Here is a 20,599-nt window from a genome sequence, read left to right as displayed (position 1 = left end):
GTGTACTTTTGTTTTGCTTTTATTCTCTTAGTTCCATACAAGTTCACTCTTCAGGGCTGGTTTTTCTCACACCAATTTATTCTGCACTTTTAAAACAAACTTTTGGCACCAATTTTGGCTTATCTTGTGCAATTCTTTGTTCAAAGCAAGGACCTGGACTACTTTTGACTAGTGAATCATTTCTAAAGAGCTACCCTATAACAATACCAAGAAAAGGAAAAGTAAGTTCTTGCAGTTTGGGGCATGTATGCTAGGGGAGTTTGCCACAATGTTCAAAAAGTCAAATTTCAGTTTTATCTTTAGAGAAAATTAGACATTTTCCCAAGGTTTGTCATCCTCTACATCCCAACAAATGAAGAAGTCTTGGGCACTTGTGATTGAAATTGCCCAGCCCAGGCCTGCCTTAGGTTTGGAGGCTAGGATGAGGGTCAAAGGAGACTGGGAAAGCCCTGAAAAAAGGGCGTGCAGGAGCCCATCTCAGCGTTTTTTAGGAGGCAGCAGCAACACCCAACCTGTCTTCCCTTGTCTTTTATTCCTTAGTGCTTCCTCTAGCCCAGGGACTCACAAGTCACCTCACTAGTGACTTGGGTGCCACTGAGGCTAGGACCCTGCTGTCTGCTTCCACATCCTTACCCAGATTATTTAAGAGTAAGATATTTCAACTTAAACTCTATGGTATAACTTAACTGTAAACTTAAAATCATTAGGTAAATTTAGTACATGTAATAGAAGTTGAGTTGTGCCCCTCATCCTGTGTAGTGTCTGACATTTAGGAACAGGGTATTCACATGTATTTTTCTTACTTTTTTGGTTTTGTTTTGTTTTTGTATTGGGGATGGAACCTCGGGTTTGCACTAAGACTCATTCTCAGCCTTTTTCAATGTTTTTTAGACAAGGTCTCAGCCAGCCCACTGTAATCGCTAGACTTGAATTTATAGTCTTCCTGGCCCAGTCTGAGTGCTGGGATAATGGGCTTGCACCACCCTGCCCAGTTTGCATACATAATCAAAGTAAAATGAGGTCATTTTAGGTTGCGGTGAGCCCTAATCAAATGACTGGAGTTCTTACATGAAGTTTATAGAGACACAGACACAGGGAGAAGGGATTGTGAATATGGAGATAGGGATTGAAGGGATGCATCTACCACCTAGCAATGCCAGGGATTACCAGCAGTTAACTACCAGAAACTGAACAGTGAACAGACAAGCAATTTGCCTCTATACCTTAGAGGTATCATGACTGACAACCACTGATGCTACCCAGCTTGCAACTAGTTTTTTGGGACAGCCATATAATCCAGAAGCATACTCACCTCTCACCACCAAACTAGAAGGTAGGAAATATTAATACCCTTGTGTCCTTGGCACATGTTCAATATCATGTTTTGAGTGAAAAGCTAATTTTAGCCTAAACCACTGTTACAGCTCATATCTAGATGTCCCCCAAAGCCTCATAAACTCACAGGTGAAGCTTTTCAGAGGTAGTGGGATAAAGGGTGTGTGAGTATGGGTTAAAGGTGTGTAGTAACTAAACTAGTCCACTGATTGGTTTAGCAGTTCTGGGTATGGATAATGGGAAGAGCCACCCTGGGTGTGAGTGGCACAAACCAATAAGCCTAAATCCTGGATAGAATATAAAGGGGTAGAGAGAATAATTGCTTGTCGCTTGCTGCCTTCTGCCTGCTATGCTATGGACTGTTTCTTCTCTGTCACACTCCTCTGCCTAGAGTCAGCTGAACACGAACCGAAATCTCTATACACTACGAGCTAAATAAACTTTTCATCCTTTAACCTGTGAGTGTTGGGTGTTTTGTCTCACCTATGAGAAGGTAACTAAAACAGCCACCTAGATCAGAGCTCATTTTCTTAGCCACAAGACCTCCCTCCCCATCCTATCTACTCTTGGATAAAGTAACAGCTCTCCCTAAGTTGAAAGAAAGTACTTGAGTATCCGGTAACAGAGTTATCTGACAGTAACAAATGTTGAAATGGATGTGGCTAAATTGGAATCAACAAACTGCTGCCAGGAATGTAAAATGACACATGTAGCCATTTAGGAGTACTTTCTCAAAGTATTAAAACAGAATCACCACATAACCCATCATTTCCACTTCTAGATACACAGTGTGATAAAAGCATAGGGTGAATATTTAAAATTTTTCAAATTATTACATAAAACATTGCCACTGATTCCCCTCAAAATAATCCTCCTCACCTTGAAAGCATCACATCATTTTTGCCACTTTCTAAAGCAGTTCTGCAAGTTCTCATGTCTTTATGTGTAATCAATAATACGCTCAACACGGTTGCTGAGCACCAACTAGGCTCACAAGACAGTACACTATATCCTCTTTTGACTTCTGGCTCTTTCCAATGTCAAAATGACCATAAATGGTAAATATTTTTTAATCAATTCAGCACATGGAGGCAGCCACAACAAACTAAATTCATAAAGGAGGATTTCCAGAACTGCTTCAGAAAGCAGCAAGAATGATAGGATAAGTGTGTTTAAAGCAAGGGGAGGTGTTTTCAGGGGGAACCAATGGCAACGTTTTTACAGCAATACATTTTTACACATCCACTGTATTTTTCAGTCACACTAAACACTCTCAAGCATACAACCACATGCTGTTACGCAAATATTCAGTATCTGTGATACAAAGTGGAAACAACCTATTATGTGATAATGAGAATAGTACAGTTCATGGTCCATATCCTTAGATTCCACATGTGTATAGTGAATTTTTTCCTTATCATTATTCCTTAGTGCAGCATAGAACCATGTATATGGCACTTATACTGTATTAGATATTAAAAATAACATATAAATGACAAAGTATATAGAATTATGTAGGTTTTATGTGAATATTTGCTAGTTTTCATCTTAAGGGACTTCAACAACCTTTGATTTTGGGGTCCCTGGATGCTGAGGTATAACTATACATGCATACAATACAACATTCGGTCATAAAAGGGAAAATATAGAAATGCCACATTGTAATGAACCTCAGAAACCAGCTGTTGGTAGGCAACAGACTACACATTTTATGACTCCACTGTGTAAGTGCTCAGGAGATAAGTGGCAGGCTGGGGAATGCTTCATTACGAACGAATAGGGAGGGAAAAATCTTCCTGGGAATGAATGTTTTCTAAAGCTGACTTATGGTGATGGTTGCACCAGTCGGCAAAGTTACTAAACACCACTGAACTGTACACCTGAAATGAATGAACTGCCGAATATGTAAAATAAAGTTGTTTTATTTTTTTAAATAGGTTTTTGGTTAGAGACCTCCATAGGTCAATGGCTAACCACCCAAGAACTATTTTGTTATTTTCCAACAGAGTGATAAAATACACTATTTAGGTTTCCCAAACAACTTTCACTGATGAAGTGCTTTACTTTATGCATCTGAACTTCAGCTGTGGAAAATGCCAGAGTATCTTAGATTTTTTTTTTAAGAGTATCTTAGATTTACATATTGCAGGGGCCAAGATCAAACAGGTTTCTTTGTTCATTTGAAGGCCAGTAAGTCACTGCCCTCATTGTGCAGAGGCTGAATTGGCCAGGGATCAATCAAATACTGACTTCAGCTCTTCCTCCTCAGGACAGCACCTCCGACACAATTGTCAGCCCGCTGACCATGACAGGCACCATACACAGTCTCCCCATGGCAGCTCCTCAGAGAGGCAGGAGGACTCTGTACTATGATTCCTTACACAAGCACATCCCAAAGGAGACCGGGCAGGGAGGTGATGCTACCTGGCAATGATCTCTCTGAAATGCCTTTCCAGGAGCTCTGTGGGGTGTGCAGGTCTTTCTCCTAACCCTAACCCTAACCCTAACCCTAACCCTAACCCTAACCCTAACCCAGGGAGGGTGCTGTGTGTACTGGTGACTCCACTTCAGCAAGACAGAGGGCTCCAGTCAGACAGACCCTCTCTCTTCCTGAATGGAGGCTGGAGTGTTTCTGCCTGGCTCTCCAGGCAGGACTGCACCTGACTGCAGAGTGCGATGAAGCAGCAACCAAGCAGGACGACTGTACACTCTTTCCAGTCCTTTCTTCTCAGGACTTCAGGCCCATCTTCGCCATCATCTCTTCATAGACTGTCCATGCCATTGCTGCCATCAGAGTTCTGCGGAGGGCCCGGGGAACACTGCCTTGAAAGAAACCACGCAGCCCATAGTCCTATGAAGAAAATAAGGATCAAACTCCACAAGCAAAGTAGTAACTCAATTAATTATCCTCCTGATACTAGAAAGAGTAGCTCTGAGTTGCCCGACTTTTTGAGTTCTAGTCTAAACTGTATGCCAGATCTATGAAAAATGGGTCCAAGCAGGTAACAAATAAATTTTAAAAATCCTTTTTGTGTAGTTGTAGGCTTTAGAGTTTTAGCCCTGCTCTATTTAAGAGAATTTCACAGCTAAAAAGCTATTTGGGGGAGAGGTGGTAAGGAAGAAACCCAAACTTGCTGAATGCTAAGTATGTTTTCTACCAGAGATCCACCCTCAGCCCCCTTAGCATATGTAGGTTACTGTGGACAGCTGTACAGTCTGCAAACATTACAGAAGTACTGAGCCACAGTGGCAAATGAAAACCAGATGCAAATTTATTTGCCAAGCCGTGGACCCAGGATGAAGGAAAAGTTAGTTTGTCATCTATCAGCAGGGAACACTTTTTTAGAATTCACTGTATGCTCTTTTGGTGGCTCAGTCTTTTTAAAAAAATTTTTTGGGGGCTGAGGACTTAGCTCAGCAGCATAAGCGCCTCCCTTGCAAGTGCATGGTTGTGAGTTCAATCCCTGGTATCGATAAAAAAAAAAAATTTTTTTTTTTTGAATTATCTTTTGGTGTTTGGAGACAGAATCTTGTTACACAGTCCACGCTGGTCTTGAACCCTTGTGATCCTCCTGTGACAGCAATTCTAAGTGTGTGACACCATGCTTCACTGTGATCCTATCTTTCTTTTCATTTTTGTTTATTTATTTACTGGGACTAAACTCATGACCTTGCGTATGCCATGTAGGCACTTATACCGCTGAGCTAAACCCCCAGGTTGGTCCTATCTAAGAAAAGCAAAACAGGGTTGGGGATTTAGCTCAGCGGCATAAGCGCTTGCCTTTCAAGCACATGGTCATAAAGTTCGATCCCTGGTACTGGTCAGGGGGAAACAAAACATTTCTCTCTCTCATAATCTGGAATGATTTGCAGTTTCACACACACCAAAGAATCTATTGTTTTTCTTTCTTTTTTTCTTTCTTTCTTTCTTTCTTTCTTTCTTTTTTTTTTTTTTGAGACAGGGTCTTGCTATGTAGTTCAGGCTGGCCTTGAACACACTTTGTAGTCCAGGTTGGTTTTGAACTTGCAACAACCCTCCTGCCTCAGCCTCCCAAGTACTGGGATTACAGGCATGCACCACTATGCCTGGCCTGAAGAATCTAGTATTATAAAACTTTTATGATTTTAGGGACATAGAATAAGAAAGAAGACACCTTAATTAGTGTAAGGAATATTAGATTGACATTCACAGTTAGTTTTAAAAGACTATCTGGTTTGTGATAATAGTACTGTCCCAAAAGGCTCAATCCTTTTTTGGCTTTAAAAGCACTAGTTTTTAAATATTACATTAGTGCCCCATAGATCTATAAAACTTCTAAGCTTCAATAATAATAAAATTTCTAATGTACATTTCTACAAGAGGAAATTGCTAGAACGAAATAAAGTTGTGCTTTTCTTTCTAAATCATATTTTGTCTTAGCTCCTTAATTAGTTTTACAGTCATCTAGATTTTCTGACTGAGTCGAGCTGAGGTAGAATCAAGCAATTTGCTTGCTGATGCATAGGTAGTTCTAGCTGCCTCTTCCCCTAGAAAAATAGGTTCAGTGATTCTTAGTCTTGGCAACACGTTGGGATCACCGAGGACCTTTAAAAGAAATGTTTTCTTCTTTGTTGGTGACAGAGATCCATCCCAGGGCCTCCCACATAATAAGCATATTTTCTACCAGTAGGCCACACCCTTAGCCTCTTAAAAAAGATACTGAGGTTCCCAACCATCCTACATTTTAATCTGGAAATGGACATTTTGCTGGGGATCTAGGTCAGTGGCACAGTGCCTGTCCAAAAAGACATTTTAAAAAATTATCCTAATATGAGTGACAGACAACAACTGACTGCTCTAGAGGGAGGTTTTTAGCCAGAAGAACCAGTACTTATGCCACAGTCTTACTCTGAAAATGAGTGTTACTGCTTGGCCAATCCACTGAAACTTCACTGGGGAGAGCTGCATATGCGTTTTGATAACATCTGCAGGTTGAGTTACCAATGAGGCCAGAATACCAGCAAATATACCACAGGTGAAATTCACAATGGGAGCAAAGGCTACATCCAACTGGTCTGAAATAAAACAAATAACCTGCAGTTAGAATCTCACAGTCATCATAAAAAGTCAATGCAAGCTACCCATCTATTCTTCCCAAAAGTCAGAAAGATGTGAATTCAAACAGAGAATTAATTCATTAATTAATTAGGCTTTTTGAGACAGGGTCTCACTAGGCAGTTCAGGCTGGCCTGGGGTTCATTTTGTAGCCCAGGCTGGTTTTGAACTTGCAACGATCCTCCTGCCTCAGCCTCCTGAGTACCGGGATTACAGGAGTGCACTACCAACCTAGGCCAGGAATTAAAATTTTAAAGGTGCAACTACTACATGTGGAATGGAATGATGGAGGTAGAAAAGCACACTTTACAAACCATTATCCTGATTCATTAAGGGTACTGGAATGTATGGGTGAAAAAAAAAACAGGATTTAAAGTTATCTATCTATGGAATCTAGGGAATTACAAAAGAAAAACATACTGAATTTTCAGGAGAAACAGCTGGCAGACATTGCCACAATAGGACAAACACAGTATCATGAGTACCATTATGAATAGAGTCAGATATGTGGTCTATTGGCAAAAAATATGAAACCAAAGATAATCACATAAACTTATCAGATAAACCTAGATTTGGGTGTAACAAGTCATCTATGCTCTTGGAAATGGGCAAAAATTGTTACAAGATACATTACTGGGACAACTAGAGAAATGAAAATATGGAGCACCTAGATTATACTTCCCAAATTTAATAAGGTATAAGGGATTGTCCTTGTTCTTAGGAAATATGCAGAGGTCTTGAAGGTAAGGGGCATCATGTCTGCAACTTACTTTCAGAAAAAAGTTACATACTGGCTGTTTTTGTGGCTTTTTTGTCAATTTAAAATTATTTCCACATATAAGATAAAATGAGAATTAAAAATGTACTCCTGGAGTCAGGAATATAGCTCAGTAATACAACACAGGGTTAAGGCCTTAGGTCCAGTCCCTAGCACCAAAAAATCAAACACACACACTTCCATTCTTTCTTATTGCCGCTGCCACACTTTTCTGTTACAAAATAAGGTCCTACCATGCAGGTCCTACCTACTGTGCACAGGTGAAGGAGCAAAATCCTCCAGAGAACCCTGGCTGCAGCTCACCAACAGTCCTGAAGGAGAGCATTACAGCTTCCCACACATCTTACTGAATGCCGGCTCCACTTGGTTGGCTATTTGCTGCCCACAGATTTTGCCCACAAGGACTCTAAACAACTTTACCTGGTAACACAGCAAGGGAGGGGAAAATATGTTTTTCCTCAAAATCCTAAGCTAAGCTGTGCTTGGTGGCACATGCCTGTAATCCCAGCACTTGGGAGGTTGAGGCAGGAAGATCGCCATGAGCTCAGGGCCAGCTTGGGCTACAATAGTGAGTTCAAGGGCAGCCTGAACTACACAGCAAAACCCTGTTTCAAAAACAAACCAATGATCCATACTAAGCCATCGGTATTTCCCAAAATTATATGATATGGATCACACCAGATGCTTTCACAGACTTCCACCCTGCACCCCAAAGCTGCTGACTAGGCAGAATCTTACGGACAAGTCCTGGGATATTGCAGGACCTCTGAAAAACAACATTCTTTGACTGCTGACCCCCTTCATGAATCATAGTAGCACAAGAACTATTTGCCGTAGGGGAATACAAATTACAAGGGAAAGGGCTAAGTCCATCACTCCCACCTTGGCACCCCACCCCCCGCCCATATAAACCTAATAAAAATACAAGTCTCATCTCCCAGAGAAAAGAAAGAACCCAAGGTCTTGGAGACACTGCTTCTGCGCCACGCCTTCCTTTGTCCATACCATGGAGAACTATGCTTTTGGTCTGGCTGTAAAACATCAGGTAGATTCCTGAAAAGGGCGCATCACGAAGGAGTGTGGCTGTCAGGCCACTGAAGAGGCCTCGGTGGCCCTCGCTGCGATAGATGCTCCTCAGGGCTGTGCAGATGCTCTCATAGCCATACCTCCCGCTCTAAAAAAGGAGCACAGATTTAAGTCACTGACAGAGAAGCCCTGCGCTCGAGCAGTGACCTAATACATTTCAGGTTAGGCAGTACTCCCAAGATACTGTGGCTCCAGCTTACATGAAGCTGGACAAAACTCTGCCCGAGTCCTCTGACCCCTACTTTTAGCAGTAAGTATATAAACCAAGAATTGACACCAGTGGCTCTGTGTTCCCACTCTGAAGCCCTAAAGCAAACCCACCTCATAGCGTGTTTTGATCACCGTAATGGGTGACATGCACACCCCTGCAACAGATCGAGAGCCCATGCCCAACATGACTGACTCCAGGGCACTGGGAGGATGGCCTCGCAGGAAATACTGCTTCAGAGAGTAGAGGGTGCCAAAGTAGATTCCAACACCAGGGACACATCTCATGATGGACTGCAAAAGAAGTCAGGAGGAGGAATAATTAAATGATAAAATCAAAGACCAATGCTGTAAGATACTGTATTCACTAGGTTTTCCCAAAAGACACCAAGATGACTTGCATGCAAGTAGTTTATTAAAGGTCAAGCAGCAACACTAACAGAAAGTGGGCAAAGAAATGAGAGGGTAGCCCACCTAATAAGAGGTGTATTATAAAGCAATTGCACCAGTGGGCAACTTAATTCTTTCGGGAACTCTGCAACACAGTGTAGAACACAGCTCAGTGTTTTCCTTCCACCTGATGGGGAGCAACGTGAAGTTTAGAAGGCAACTCCCATCTTTTAGTGATCGAGAAGTGCTCTGATGTGGGAGTATTAATGCTTTAGCACTTCCAGCAGTGAGTCTTTAGGGCCAAAAAAAATCTTTGAGCAAAGAAATACACTGCAGTGTTAAGAATCAGAACACTGGCTGGCAGAGCTGCAGCCATTTCTGATACAAAGACTATGCCACACTAAGAAATCATACCTAAGGTGTAGACATGATAGTTCCCTGAACCCTCCTTCAGAAGTTCATGCTGTATAAGAAATGAGCAGGAGTGCAGCAGAAGTCCCCTCTTACCAGTGAAAGATGTGTTGCAAGACTCCCAAGGAATGTCTCAAACAGTAGACAGTGTTATGCTCTATGCTTATCGCCCTAGTAACCATGTACCTGGAGCACTGACCACACTGTCATGAATTTGTTATAAATTAACTGACTGCGTCGTGATGCTGTTCGGTATGTGTCGTTCCCCACCCTAGTAACCTGATTGCTGTGTCAACTTTTGTACCCCTTGTAAAGAGACAAATGATGCTGTGTCAACCATTGTTTCCTTTATGAGAGACAAATGTTCCTGGAAATGGCAGACCAAGGGCTATGAATTGGCTACCACCCACTGTGAAATGCCTCTGACCTCAAGCAAAGGGGAACAAAGGCCCATCTTGTTTCTGTTTCTCACTGCTATGTACTTAATGATCAATGAGCTAATCATAAACGAACTACAAAAATCAGTCAAAATTCTAACTCAGTTGCACAGCTTTGCAAATTCCATCTGCACTGTGTCACTGGGCCAGCTAAAATAAAAGTGCTTCTTTGAAAAGACGTTGTCGTCTTGCCCCATTTTTCATCTCATAGGGCCTTGTTTTTTTTTGGTGGGGGGGGGTACAACAGACAGTACCAAGCTCTATGTACTGACTCCTCTCTTGCCCATATCCACATAATGATAAAGTTCATTGACAAACTAAGCGCAGTAATGAATAAAAACAGGCTACAGGAATACACCATGATAAAGCTCTGTGAATGTGGGATCTTCTGCTCTCTCTACACTATTCTCCCCTTTCTTCTTGTGATGATGATCAAATGTCTACGGGATGGGATGAAGTGACGTGAATGACAGGCACTGTGATGTAACATCAGGCTGCCTGTGGCCTGACAATATGTCAGGAGGATCATCAGGCAACACTGATGACTGGATGTCAAAAGCAGATGATACTGATAAGGCTGGAATCCTTAATAGTTGAGTTTGTGGTGGAAACTTTTTGGAAGAAAATTGTAGTTGCAAGTTTGTATCTCTTTATGTCCTCAAAGTGTTACGGCAGAGGCTATAAACCCTTGATTATCTGCATTGACTAATGCTATGTTCTGTCCAAGGGTCACATTCTGTAATTTTGTCCTTTAATGTCTGTGTAATCTAAAACAAGTTTTGATGTTTGTATCCCAAGCTCTGCTCCAGTTTCTTCTCCTTCATTTTCCTCTTTCTCTGTACCTGACTCAACAAGCACTGCTTCTTCATGTGTTAACGCATTTGATGGCTTCATCATGTCCTTCCACTTCATTTGTGTCCTGCTGTCTCCTCGGCACTTTCACGAACGCAGATTCTGCTATGCATGTTCCTGCAGATAAACCTGGGATCACTGCACCCGAAGACTTGCTTTGGGTGGAAACTCTTCACCTTCACCAACTTTTTCAATTCTGCTGGAAACGTAGCACAGCTGCTTCTAGCAGTTTGAACTGCTCCAGTAATTTCTCTATATTTTAGCCCAAACCTACTTCTGAATCTGTGAAACCATCCTTTACTTGCACTAAATGGAGACACTTATTTCAAGAGACCTCTTGCTGAAGTTTCACATACAGCTCAATGCTTTTTGGTACAAAGCACTGCCAACGACTAGAACAAGTTCTATGTTCATGCCTTTGACAAACTTAATGCCTTTTCAATCTTAACTTTGCATTTATCACACAACATTTGTAATTTGAGGTGCAACAGCAAAACTAGCACAAATTTCTTTTTCCTTCACAATTTCATAGAAGATTTATTCTTGTCATAGATATTAGCACTCTGTGTGGAACTCTTTTTCTGTCCTTAACTACTTGTTCACTTAAAAGCTTCTCTTTGACACAGACCAATTGCCAACATCACTGCTCTTCTGTGCTGGGCTACTATGAAGTACAGTAAGGGTTACCTGAAACGAACACTGCAGGCCTCCCACACTCAGCCAGATAACCGAGATGGCAGGTGGCACACATAGCGCAGGTGTGCCGACAAAGGGATGATTCAAATCTTGGACTGGACTGAGGAGGACAGCCTGAGGTTCCATCAAACTACCTGTAACAGTACGTTTTTTAAATTTAGGAACTGTTTATTTCTGGAACTTTCATTTAATGTTTTTGAACTGAGGTGGGCTGGAGATGGACACCACAGAACATGAAACCATGGATGGGGGCATACTGTGCTCTGGCCACTGCGGATGGTGTATCTAAGAGCTGGTCAGGTGGGTGAGAGATGGCTGCTGCAAGACAACCCAGACCCAGGAAGTTGCTTACGGGGGACATCCCTTTCCAAAGGCCCAGAAGACTCTCTGTGCGAACCACCTTCAAGAGTACAGTCAACATCCCAATGCGTCTGGACCTGAAGGCAGGTAAGAGGGAACAAAAGAGAAGAACATCACTTAGGCCCTTCCCACTCCAAGACTTCTATTTATTCTCTAATTCTCTTAGCTCATTCTCTCTCTTTCTCTGTCTCCCTCCCTTCCTTTCTCCTTCTTACAGTAGTGATTGAACTCAGGGTCTGGTGCATGCTGGGAAAGCGCTCTAGTGTTGAGTGGTAACCCAGGTCCTTTATCTTATTTCGAGACAGACTCAGCAAGTTGCCTAGGGTGGCTTTGAACTTTTACCCTGCTGCCCTAGACTCCTAAGTAACTGGTATTATAGATGCGCTCTATCAAACTTGGTTTGTATATACTGTTTTCTAAAACACTTAGGAATCTCTTCAATGCATCCTAGAATTACTCTTGACTTCCCATGTGTACATTTCTATCTGTCCATTTACACGGCAGCCACGGGATAACCTCTCATTTTATATACGCTTTATATACTCCCCATAATGTTGGGCTCCACTAAGGCGCACAAAATAGACACTCAAAACTGACATTACTTCTAGAAGGCCATCCACTCCTAGGTGGTACAATATTGTAATGTACAAACAACATACAATTTCTCATTTACTGACCAATTCATTTAGTCATGGTAGCTCCACTATTAAATAAGGAAGCCTATATAGTCATCACAAGCTAGCACAATAAAATGTAAATATCATCAAAGCAGATTCTATGGAACTGGTTAGCAAAAGATCCCATTTAACTAGAGAAATTATCACACAAAAATACATTCACAGGGAAAAGTACACGGAAGACACACGGAACTTGAGCACGTCTGTTTTTCTCAATGAGCATCCACCAAAATAAAAAAAGTTGATTAACTGGTAAAGTGGTTCAATAACGTAAAAGTTGTTGAACCCAGTTTCTCAATGAAATGCAGGTGGCAAGCCTACCCATGGTCTGAGGGCTGGAGAGTCTGCAGGCGTGTTTTAAGGAGATCCAGAGGCTGGAAAAGTAGGGTGGAACAGGTCCCACTGATGGAGCCACACAGGAAAGCCTTTATTACTGGATGTAGCTGAAGGACAAGAGAACACTACATTAGCAGTTCTACATAACAAACCACATAGCTTTCTGCACCAGAGACCTGGACCAGAGACTTCCTTTATAACGATCTTTATACTGATCTGCTGGTGCCTCATATTATCTTCACATCGAAGAGATGGGAAAAATGTAGCTGGGGACAGTGCTGGAATGCGTTTGGGACACTGTGCACTTCACGTGGTGTGTGTGTCTCCCTGGCACTAATGGTACTGCTGATAACTTTGTTTTCACTAAGCAATATATCTATTTCTATGCTGCTTACATTTCTCTCTTTGTTCTGACTCAAAAGAGCTAATGATTGTTTCTTTATCTTTGTAAAAGCAAAATTACATGAATGTAATGCTAACTATAACCTGTTAGTTTACAGGCTCTCTTGGCTACAGGATCTGTATATATTTATAGGCACAAGTCAAAGCAAATGTGACTCTGACACAGCACAATGTAAAAGAGAAGCATCTCTTCCAGTACAATCTCCAGATTTCTTTTGTTTAAAAATTTCTCATTCTGCTACAATGAACCATCTCACCAGGATGTAAGCAGACCACTGGTGGTTTCTACATAGCCGGAGCCATCCCTGGGTGGCCCTTGCACTGATACACACATGACTTATTTGTAGGTACCACCAGAAGGCAGAACACCTATGGGTTCTAAACCCGTCTCTCTCAAACACATCTGAGGCACTACTTCCTGGGTCCCTAGAACCCAGGAGAGTTGCAAACAGTGTTGTTTAAAAAGCATTTTAAAAAGCTCTCTTCTCCAAAGAAGCACTTGGCAATGCTCATTTACAAAGACACTCTCCCTAAGTGGCATTTGCATTGTTTTTTTTTCAAATAAGTGACACACTGTAGTCCTAATACAGCAAGATAAATACAAAGTTTCTCACTGAACACCTTACATAATTACTACCAGGAACTGAAATGTCTGCAATCTACAGAACTTGTTTCACAGAGAAGAGAGATCATCCCAAATTCCATCTGATGAGAAAGTTAAAACTAAACTACAAAACTAAGGGGAGGACTAGATACATTCATATGACTGAATGCTGGAGTTACAATCACATTCCCATCATCTCTGATGTATTAGCAGCTGGTTTGTAACCAGCGGGTAAAACCAAACCAACTACTGCATGCTCAAAGTGCTGTATTCTGTGGCATCTGTGAGCATCTCAAATTCAACAGGTTCAAAGTCAACTGTGGCCAGCAGTCGTGGTTAGCAAAGATACTTCAAGGTTGAGATTAGAACTGATCATCTATTGTGACAATTCCTATTATAAGGCAAATACTCATGTGACCATTGTTTGCTTCATTTAGTTCGGCTTTGATAAAAGTAGCTCCATTTGGGTGCTATTTGCATACCCTCACATTTCCATCCTCAGGGTTTCCTTAGTAGTCTCTACCTCAGTGGTGCCAACCTATTCTCTAGTCTACTCCCAGAAGTATCAGTGGGTGTGGCATATACATCCAACAACCCAAAAGCTCACTCTATATGCTAGGTATTTAAGCCCACTTTACTGATAAAAGAGAAGTTCACACTGGCTGCAAATGTGTCCTGAGTCACAGGGCTGAAGCTATTGGCCAGGACTCTTAAGTTCACTCTCTTTACTACATCCGCAGGCTAAAGAGAAAATCTAGGACACTCCTTAGGTTCTCTGTGGACCACTATTTACTACTTCTTTCTTGTGTGCATGGTACCGAGGGTTGAATCCAGAGTCTTTGCACTGAGTTGTATCTTCAGCCCTTTTAACATTTTTTATTTTGAGATAGGGACTTTCTAAGTTACTAGGCTGCCCAGCAGGCTGGGTTTCAACTTGGCGATCCTCCTGCCTTAGCCTCCTGATTTCTGTATCACTTTGCCTGACTGATTTTTTTCAAGTTTCTCCTCCTCTTCTCCTCTATCATGCTCCCACACTCCACTGCCATTCCCAAGGCATCAAGGTGCATCCTTCTATCCACAAGTGCAACCTCTTACCAGCCAGAGCTTCAGACTCAAACAGCCACAGGCTTAGATGCTGCACCAGCCTCTCAGTTTTCTGAAACGCTCTCTCTTGCACCCAACCACTCCTTCAAGTGCTTCCCATCAGAGACTGCTCTACCATTTATCTGCTCAGCTTCCCAAGCCACAAACTCTCCATACTTTCTCATCCTACATCTTGAACAGCTTCCAAATCCTAACTTCCTTTACTCATCCTGGCGCTTAATGATGGTCACCACTTCAGCATGTCATCTCTTGGACACCTCTAATCCGCACTCTATCCTGCAGCCAGAGTCAACTTGGTAAACAAATCCTTTAATGAGAAATTTAATGTTTTGCACAATTTTAAGTAGCTACCATAGTGTTTCTTTCCTTGAAATATTTGAGTATACCTTCATACACTATAGTATCAAACATAACAAGACAGTATAAAACCATTCAAGAGAATTAAAGTATTAAAGGGTATTCAAAACCAACTAATAGAAACCGAACAATGATTACTATATTGTCTCCTTGTCAATAAAAATTTTTGTTTATACTATCACATATAATAAAATCCAGTAAGATACAACATGATAAAACTGATGGAGACAGAAGAACAAAAGCTTGGTAAGACTTCAAAACAAGATGATATTAAATCAGCACTAGCTATTATAATGTCTTGTTTTCTTCAAAATAGCTGTTCATACCATCACAGACAATAAAATCAGACAACCCAGAATAAAACCATTCCAACTAATGAATGAAAACATTATAAGGCTTCAAAGCAATATAATGGAGAATCACAGTTACCACATACTTTTATGTATTCTTACTATTTCTTACACTAGGGAGAAATTGTCAGTCACTCTTAATTGAAATAAAATTTTTAAACTTCAGTACCTTTATTTCTCTCAGGATAAAGTCCGAACTACTGGCTGCACAGGGCTTCATCCGTCACACAGTTCGTTGCTTCCTAGGCCTATGTGCAAAGCCTTCAATGTAACTGTACCATCGCAGAGGATTCCTTGCCTTCCTCCCACTCCTGAAAACTGAGGTACTGTCTCTCTACCCTAGCTCCTCCACTGCTTCCTAACTTCTCTACTTGGGCCTTGTGCAGTAGCACTCATGACCATCTCCATTATCAATGCGGGATCCGTAAAGGAGTGGTCACACCTCCTATCAGTGGGGCTCACAGTGGTATGTCAGGAACAGAGTAGGGAGTCTGATATACAGGTGTTCAACAGTGATAAATGAACGACTCTTACGAGGAAGCCTGTACGTGGCTCTCCTTTGAGCAAAATTCCATACGCGAAAATGCAATGGACTCTGAATGCTCCATCCAAAGACTGCTTAATCTCCTTCCAGCCGTTTGCTACAATCAGACTATGACTTGCAGCTACATCTTCTGAGCAGTTCTCCTGGGCACCGCGTCCCGCAGGTTCCCAGTCACCGGACCTACTTTAAGGAGGTCACTCACTCCCAACCGACTCCGTTCTCCTAAGCTATCTTTTCAAAGACTTTATTTTCACAGAAGTGATTGGACACACGTTTAGCCCATAAGTATTTTAAAAGTTTGTAATTTTCAAAGTCTGTTAACAGAGCAGGTAGCAAGTATATACCAATAGTATATACAAATCAATATTTCAGATGCAAAACAGAAACAAAACAGCAGGTAACTGGCCTTACAACTTTGTCAACAGTGGATCCCCGACCCCCATCCCCCTCCGCCTTGAGAGTGGACCTAATCTTCTTCCCTTGTGGTGCTGGGGATGGAACCCAGGGACTCGCGAGTCAAGAGTGCTGGCTACCCATGAACTACACCTTCTGCCCTCCAGAGTGGACTTGATTTTTTTTTTTTTTTGTTTTGTTTTTTTGTATCAGGAATTGAACTCACGACCTCGCTCTTGCCAGGGAAGAGCTTGTGCTGCTGAGCTAAATTTCTGAGCCCTGGACTTCATGTTTTAAAATTAGTTCAGTTGTTGAGGTATGAGGAGATAGGCAATCATAAAAGAACACAGACAGAAGAAACGAGTAGCACTTAAACAATTTGCTAACTGCTGGCCAGGTACTGCCTGTAAGCAGGGAAACGGAGGCGCCAGCTAGGCCCTGCCCCGCGTCCACCAATGGCAGCCGGGTGTTCCCGCGGCAGCCAATCCGGAGCGTAGGGGGCGTGACAGTGTGCCAGCACAGGCCCTACTCTCTAGGCATGGAAGGCCATGAGTGTCTCTCGGCCTGGCCACAGTCTCCGCCAAGCTGCAGCTCCGGGCGCTGTAACAGGACCACCGAGGGGGACCCCGCCCCCTCCACCAGCGTGCTCACCGTGTCTCCGACGTCCTGCAGAGGCAGCAGCGCAGCGCGAGCCTTCTGATTCATGGGCGTGGCGGCCACGAGCGCGGGGGGACCCGCCTGGCGACGGGGCAGGACGCGTGACTCCCCTGAGCTCGCGGCCGCAATGGCCCTGCCGGGCAGCTACACCAGTTCCTCGCCACCTTCACAGTCCCCGTTGCTCCGCCCTCCTGCCATCCCAGTTATCAGGCTGTGCATCCGGGCGCAGAGAGCCGGAAGCATCGAATAGAGGGACGGGCTTTACTTCCGCTTCCGGAAGTCAGCTGGTGGCGGGCTAGCGATGATATTTGGTGCCGCCTGGTGGAGATGCCGGTACTGCACCGTTTCGTCGTTCAGACTGTGTGGGTTCTGGGCGGGGCTAGCGTAGAGGCACTGCTGGTTTTTGTTGTTTTTCTGTTCCTTTTATTTATTTTTAAAATCAGATTTTACTGGTACACTTTTGGTATACATAGGGATCATATTCATCGTAGGGAACTTTTTCCCATTTCCCCACCCTACCCTCAAGTCCTCTCCATTTACAAAAGCTTTGTGTCCATGTTTTCCTTCTCCCCTTTTACTTTTCACTTCTTTCCTTTCTCCTTCCGCTTTTACTTCTTCCCCTCCCCATTTGAACATTTTCTTCCTGTTACAATACCTATTACATATTTAGGTCCTTATTTAACCTTTGGGTTTCTCACACAGAAGAAACAATGGGATTTCAGACACGTGTGTCTGATTTATTTCACTTAAGAGTATTGTCTCAAGATGCGTCCATTTACCTAGAAATGTCTTATGAACATGTCCTTTACCGTAGAGTAGTACTCCGTTGTATAAAAATACCACATCTTCCATAGCCATTCATCAGTTGATGGGCACCCGTAGGTTGTTTCCAAATTTTGGCTATTATAAACTCTACCATTATAGAAATAAGTGTGCATATATCTCTGTGACATGCTTTTAATTCTTTTGGGAGGATATCCAAAAGAGGAATGGCTGCATCAAATGAAACCTGTAGTTCTAGGTTTTGAGGAATCTCCACACTGATTCCCATAGTGGTTGTACCAGCCTATATTACTACCACCAACAGTGGAGGAAGGTTCATTTCCCCCTCAACTCCACCAGCATTTGTTATTGGTTGATTTCTTGATACTAGCCATTTTTTTCTAGGGTGAGATGGAATCTCAGTGTTGTTTTAATTTGCATCTCTCAAGTGGTGACTGATATTGAATGTTTTTCATGTATTTATTTGCTGTTTGTATTTCTTCATTCTCAGAGAAGTGTGTATTTATTTCAGATGCCCATTTTTGGATTAGGTCTTTAAATCTAGGAGAACTGACTTTTTTTTTTGAGTTCTTTTTATGTTCTCCATAGTAATCTTTTTTTTTTTTAATTTTATTTAAGGAGAAAAGAAAAAAAAAGCAGGGAAAGGGTACAAGTTATACAGATTTACAGAAAAAAAATGAACAGTAGGAAATCACTAGTTAATGGATTACATATTGTCATCTTAGAAATAATTGTTCAAGTCACAAAATTAAAGCTTGTAAAGTGGACATTCCATCAATGATACTGCAAACAGTTCTGTTCATTGATCCAATAAAACTCTGTGATATCATTTTCTATCTTATACACTTAAATATACATGCAGTTATATAGTTTAGAGCACTTTCTTTTCCTCTCTTTTGTACCATGACTATTACACATTTTGGGTTTCATTGCTCCCACGGTTCTTATTACTTTTTTGGAAGAGAGTAAAACCAAATGTGACATAACAGAACAGAATCGGTCAAGTCAAAAGGGTGGACATAATAGATAATGTAAAAACATAATACAGGTGATCAACAATGGTTACCATAATGTCTCCCGCTATCTCTAATAGAATTGCCTATATCATTAGTTATAATACAATTGAACAAAACAGTAAAGAATAAAACCGACAAAACCAAAACATTGGAGACATTGTAGGTCTTCAAAAGTAGCTAAAAGTCAACAAGCATGGGCGTCATAATGAATCTCATTATCTTCACAGCTGATGCCTAAACTTTGCTGATACTATCCAGCAAAACAGAATAGGGGAACATCAGTTAAAAACCAGATGGTGAGAGTAATACAGGGCTTTAAATCAAGGTAATGAAAAGTCAAAATGGGTTACTATAATATATCCTGCTATTTTTTTCCTTTAATTAAAAGGATAAAGATAAAAAAGTAAATAATGGAGTGGAGATTGAGATAAAAGAGGGCATAACAACGAAACAGCGCAGATCAAAACATAACCATTTAAGCAGAATAGTGTTTCACCACAAGATAATCCTAACCTAAAAGTAGTTACCATATTGTTTTTCTTTGAAATCCTTGAGTACAACTTCGTATACTGTAGCATTAAGTATATCAAAACAATGTAAAACCATTCAAGAGAATGACAGCATTACAGAGTATTTAGAATCGACTAACAGAAAATGAACAATGGTTTCTGTATAATCTCCTTGTCTTTAAAAGGTTTTTGCTTATACTATCGTACATAATAAAATCCAATAAGATACAGCCTATTTAGACCATTGGCGACAGAAGGACAAAAGCTAGATGAGACTTCAAAACAAGATGATACTAAATCAGTATTACCTATTAAGATGTCATTTTCTCCAAAATAGCTGTTCCTATCATCCAATCTTCTCTGCCTCATTTCTGTTAAGCTCTTTTTCTGTCAGTAGCTGTCAGTTTGTCTTCTTTATTTTGTTCTCTGCTCCATTTGTTGTGGCCTCCCCGCCACTGTTTCTGGGTTCTTTGTATTTTTCTTTTTTTAGAATATCCTGCAATACTTTCTGTAGAGTTGAATTGGTGGTTGCAAATTCCCCCAGTTCCTCTTTATCCTGGAAGCACCTTGTTTTTCCATCAATTTCCAGGGACAGTTGTGCAGGATATCTCAATCTTGGCTGGAGATTATTATGTTTCAATGCTTGAATTATTTCCCCCCACGCTCTTCGTGATTTGATGGTTTGTGCAGAGAAATCTGCTGTAATTCTGATGGGTGTTCCCTTGTAAGTGGTCTGTTTCTTGTCTCTTACAGCTTTTAGTATTCTGTTCTTGTATTGAATTTCTGGAATTTTTATTATTATATGCCTGGGTGTTGCTCTGTTTGGGTTGTAGGTGGCTGGGGTCCTGTATGCCTCATACATCTGAGTATCTTTACCTTTTGCTAAATTAGGAAAATTCTCCTGGATTATTTCTGTGAGTAGCTTTTGTAGTTCACTTGTTTGCATCCCTACTTCTTCTTTTATGTTCTTAATCCTTAAGTTATGGATCCTCTTATCATCTTCTTGTCTTTGTATTATTGCTGTTTGTTTCTTTGTTATTTTTAAGAAGTTTTTCATTTCATTCTCCCATATTACAATTCTGCCCTCCAGTTCAGATAGTCTGTCCTTAGTTTCTTTCAAGCTGTTATGCCAGTCTTTGATAGACTTCTTAGTATCTTGGTAGTCCCTTTGAACCTGCTTCACGTATTCTATGCTTTCTCTGTTTTCTCCATCAAACAAT

At 41.5% G+C, this 20,599-nt stretch overlaps 1 protein-coding gene across 2 annotated transcripts; it reads right to left on the bottom strand.

The window, feature by feature from the left end:
• Positions 1-3,239: 3,239 nt before the first annotated feature.
• On the bottom strand, positions 3,240-17,312 carry Slc25a38 (solute carrier family 25 member 38). Of its 2 annotated transcripts, XM_063260947.1 has the most exons (8): positions 17,066-17,303; positions 15,647-15,725; positions 12,646-12,767; positions 11,640-11,724; positions 8,616-8,795; positions 8,214-8,382; positions 6,224-6,390; positions 3,240-4,186 (listed from the first exon to the last, which is right to left on the bottom strand). In XM_063260947.1, the coding sequence occupies exons 2-8, from the start codon at positions 15,695-15,697 to the stop codon at positions 4,064-4,066; spliced, it is 897 nt and encodes a 298-aa protein (XP_063117017.1). In that variant the 5' UTR covers positions 15,698-15,725; positions 17,066-17,303; the 3' UTR covers positions 3,240-4,063. The 2 variants fall into 2 exon arrangements, with proteins under 2 accessions (XP_063117017.1, XP_005006862.1); XM_005006805.3 differs by lacking the exon at positions 15,647-15,725 and having other exon boundaries at positions 17,066-17,312.
• Positions 17,313-20,599: the final 3,287 nt, after the last annotated feature.

Source organism: Cavia porcellus, unplaced genomic scaffold, assembly GCF_034190915.1.
Source record: "Cavia porcellus strain 051 isolate PalLab524CR breed Dunkin Hartley unplaced genomic scaffold, mCavPor4.1 scaffold_14, whole genome shotgun sequence".
Lineage (NCBI taxonomy): Eukaryota > Metazoa > Chordata > Mammalia > Rodentia > Caviidae > Cavia > Cavia porcellus.
The sequence above is the reverse complement of the archived record's forward strand: the minus strand, read 5'-3'. Positions and strand labels throughout refer to the sequence as shown.